Here is a 2,940-nt window from a genome sequence, read left to right as displayed (position 1 = left end):
CCAGCAGCCTCCCTCACCCCCTCTTCCAGCAGCCTGCCTGACTCTTACCCTCACCCCTCCCCTCCGCTCACAGCCCATCTGACTCACATTCTGTTCATTCTCCTCCCTCCTCAGCTCTGGGAAGCTGTCACCCAAACTTCTTCCTCCCCCGAAGGCCCATTGCACCCTGACTCTCCTCGTGATGATCAGACAGCAATCCATTTCCGTTCTACCCCTGAATCCCTTCTGTTCCCTACCACACAGATTCAAAGGCATGGCTTAGGACCTCAGCCTGATTGGTGCACTCACTACTTCCTCCCATTGGACGGGCTGTTTCTCTCCAACAGTTATTGCAAATGGACTAAAGCCTCTGATTGGACAAGCAGCTTGTTACAAAAGCTGTTAGTTACACCCACCTGCATTTTGAACAATGTGCTCGCTGGCTGCATTGTCACCCGTGGACTTGTCTTTGGGCCAGTTGGATCAACCTCAACTATACCTTCCTGCAATGACTCCATATTCACTGATTCCCTTAGCAGCGTCTACTATAAGGGGGCAATAGTCACTGAACTAATACTCCAGAGGCCGAAGCTAATGCTTAGAGATAATGGGTTCAAATCCCAGCACAGCAGACCTTGGAATACCAACCAAACCCAATCCACTAATGCCCTTTAGGGAAAGAAATGCCCCACTCATAATCAGCTGAGACCCATGGTAAATTGGTTAGCTCTTAACTGTCCTCTGAAAGGGTCAAGCAAGACCCTCAGTTCAAGGGCAATTAAGGATGAGCAATAAGTGTGAGTCTTGTGAGTGACTAAGTCTTTTCCCTGTGGTATAGGAACTAGAAGGCTTAGGGTTTAGGGTGAGAGGGGTAAAGATTTAAAAGGGACATAAGGGGCAGCTTTTTCACGCGGAGGGTGGTGTGTTTATGGAATGAGCTGCCAAAGAAAGTGGTGGAGGCTGGTACAGTTACAACATTTAAGAAACATCAGGATGGATATATGAATAGGAAGGGTTTAGAGGCATATGGGCCAGGTGCTGGCAAATAGGACTAGATTAGGCTGAGATATCTGGTTGGCATGGACTAGTTGGACCGAAGGGTCTGTTTCCATGCTGTACATCTCTATGACTCCATGACTCCTATATCTCATTAATAAATAAAAGAGAAAGATGTGACATCATAAATTCCCCTAACACTGCTTTTAATGGATCCACATTTGTCTTAACCAAATGATTCTTTTTTACACAGTCCATTTTCATTGGGTTTTTTGTAGATTGTATCCATATTCTAATATCACTTTCCTTATGAATTTCTTGGTCACCTTTTGCTGTTTTCTATAAACCTCCTGATCCTCAGATTTACGAATATTTATGGTGACTTTATAAATCCTTCTATTTAATCTTACATAGTCAATAACTTCCTTTGTTATCTACAGTTGACTGACCTTTTAGAGTTCTCAAGAAGGGTCATTGGACCAGAAACATTAACTCTGCTGCCTTGCCACAGATGCCTCCAGACCTGCTGAGTTTCTCCAGCCATTTCTGTTTTTGTTTCTGATTTCCAGCATCCACAATTCTTTCAGACCTTTTGGAGTATTTGAACCTTGAAGGAATGTTTCGTTTTAAAGACCATACCTTTGAGTGGCATGGTGCCTCAGTGGTTAGCATTGCTGTCTCACAGCAGCAGGGATCTGGGTCCAATTCCAGTCTCAGGGGACTGTGTGGAGTTTGCACATTCTCCCCGTGTCTGTGTGGGTCTCCAACCACAGTCCAAAGATGTGCAGGTTAGGTGAATTGACCATGATAAATTGCCCGTAGTATGCAGACTATGTGAGCTAGCCATGGGAAATGTAGGGTAACAGGGATGGGTGGGTCCGGGTGGGGTGCTTTTCGGAAGCTTGATATGGGGCTGAAAGGCCAGCTTCCACATTGTAGGGATTTTGTAATAAATAGGACAAAACACATTGTCACTCAGTTCAAAATGTGAACTCCAATTTCTCTCCAGCTGCTTCCAGACTCGCTGAGCTTTTCCAGCAATTTCTGTTTTTTGTTTCTAATTTACAGCATCATCACTTCTTTTGGTTTTTATATCAAACGTTCAAATGGACTATCAATTCATCATCGTCTAATTGCTCAATAAGGCTGAGCTAATTTTATATTCACAGTTTACTTGAAGCAGAGAAATGTAAATCAGGCAAAATGATGCTTAAAGATGGACTTACATCATTGATCCAGCTGTTGAAGGCAGATATCCGAGTGTAGACAGTGGGCTTCCTCGCTGTGTTACATGGGTAGGACCCTGTGAAGCTCCCCACTCCATTGACGTACCATCTACCATCACTACCAAAACAGTTCAAAGGGCTGCCTGGGTCACCCTGAGGTAAAAGAAGTCTCTCCGTTATGTTGAGTATCTTTTTGTAACAAAGAAAACACATTGTTGTTTTGCTGCCTCAGTTGGATTTTACTAGTTAATCTGATTAACATCTCAGAATTGAAAAAAACCTTTCCGGTTTTGAGGGAGCTGAAAGTTCCATTAGCGCCTGCTGAGCTCCACACAGCATTGTCCACACCATAGAGTCATAGAGTCACTGAGATGTACAGCATGGAAACAGACCCTTCGATCCAACCTGTCCACGCCAACCAGATATCCCAACCCAATCTAGTCCCACCTGCCAGCAGCCAGCCCATCTCCCTCCAAACCCTTCCTATTCATATACCCATCCAAATGCCTCTTAAATGTTGCAGTTGTACCAGCATCCACCACATCCTCTGGCAGCTCATTCCATACACGTACCACCCTCTGCATGAAAAAGTTGCCCCTTAGGTCTCTTTTATATCTTTCCCCTCTCACCCTAAACCTATGCCCTCTAGTTCTGGATTCCCCGATCCCAGGGAAAAGACTTTGTCTATTTATCCTATCCATGCCCCTCATAATTTTGTAAACTTCTATAAGGTCACTCC

The 2,940-nt window shown here is 44.6% G+C and overlaps 1 protein-coding gene across 1 annotated transcript in view; it reads right to left on the bottom strand.

The window, feature by feature from the left end:
* LOC122540126 (proproteinase E-like) overlaps positions 1-2,940 on the bottom strand; it is a 58,866-nt gene that overhangs the window by 15,761 nt on the left and 40,165 nt on the right. The window contains exon 8 of the mRNA XM_043675433.1: positions 2,202-2,354. Coding sequence (XP_043531368.1) covers positions 2,202-2,354 — 153 coding nt within the window. The remainder of the gene's footprint in view (positions 1-2,201; positions 2,355-2,940) is intronic.

The sequence above is a fragment of the Chiloscyllium plagiosum genome, chromosome 34 (genome assembly GCF_004010195.1).
Source record: "Chiloscyllium plagiosum isolate BGI_BamShark_2017 chromosome 34, ASM401019v2, whole genome shotgun sequence".
Classification (NCBI taxonomy): domain Eukaryota; kingdom Metazoa; phylum Chordata; class Chondrichthyes; order Orectolobiformes; family Hemiscylliidae; genus Chiloscyllium; species Chiloscyllium plagiosum.
This window is presented reverse-complemented; position numbering and strand designations above follow the sequence as displayed.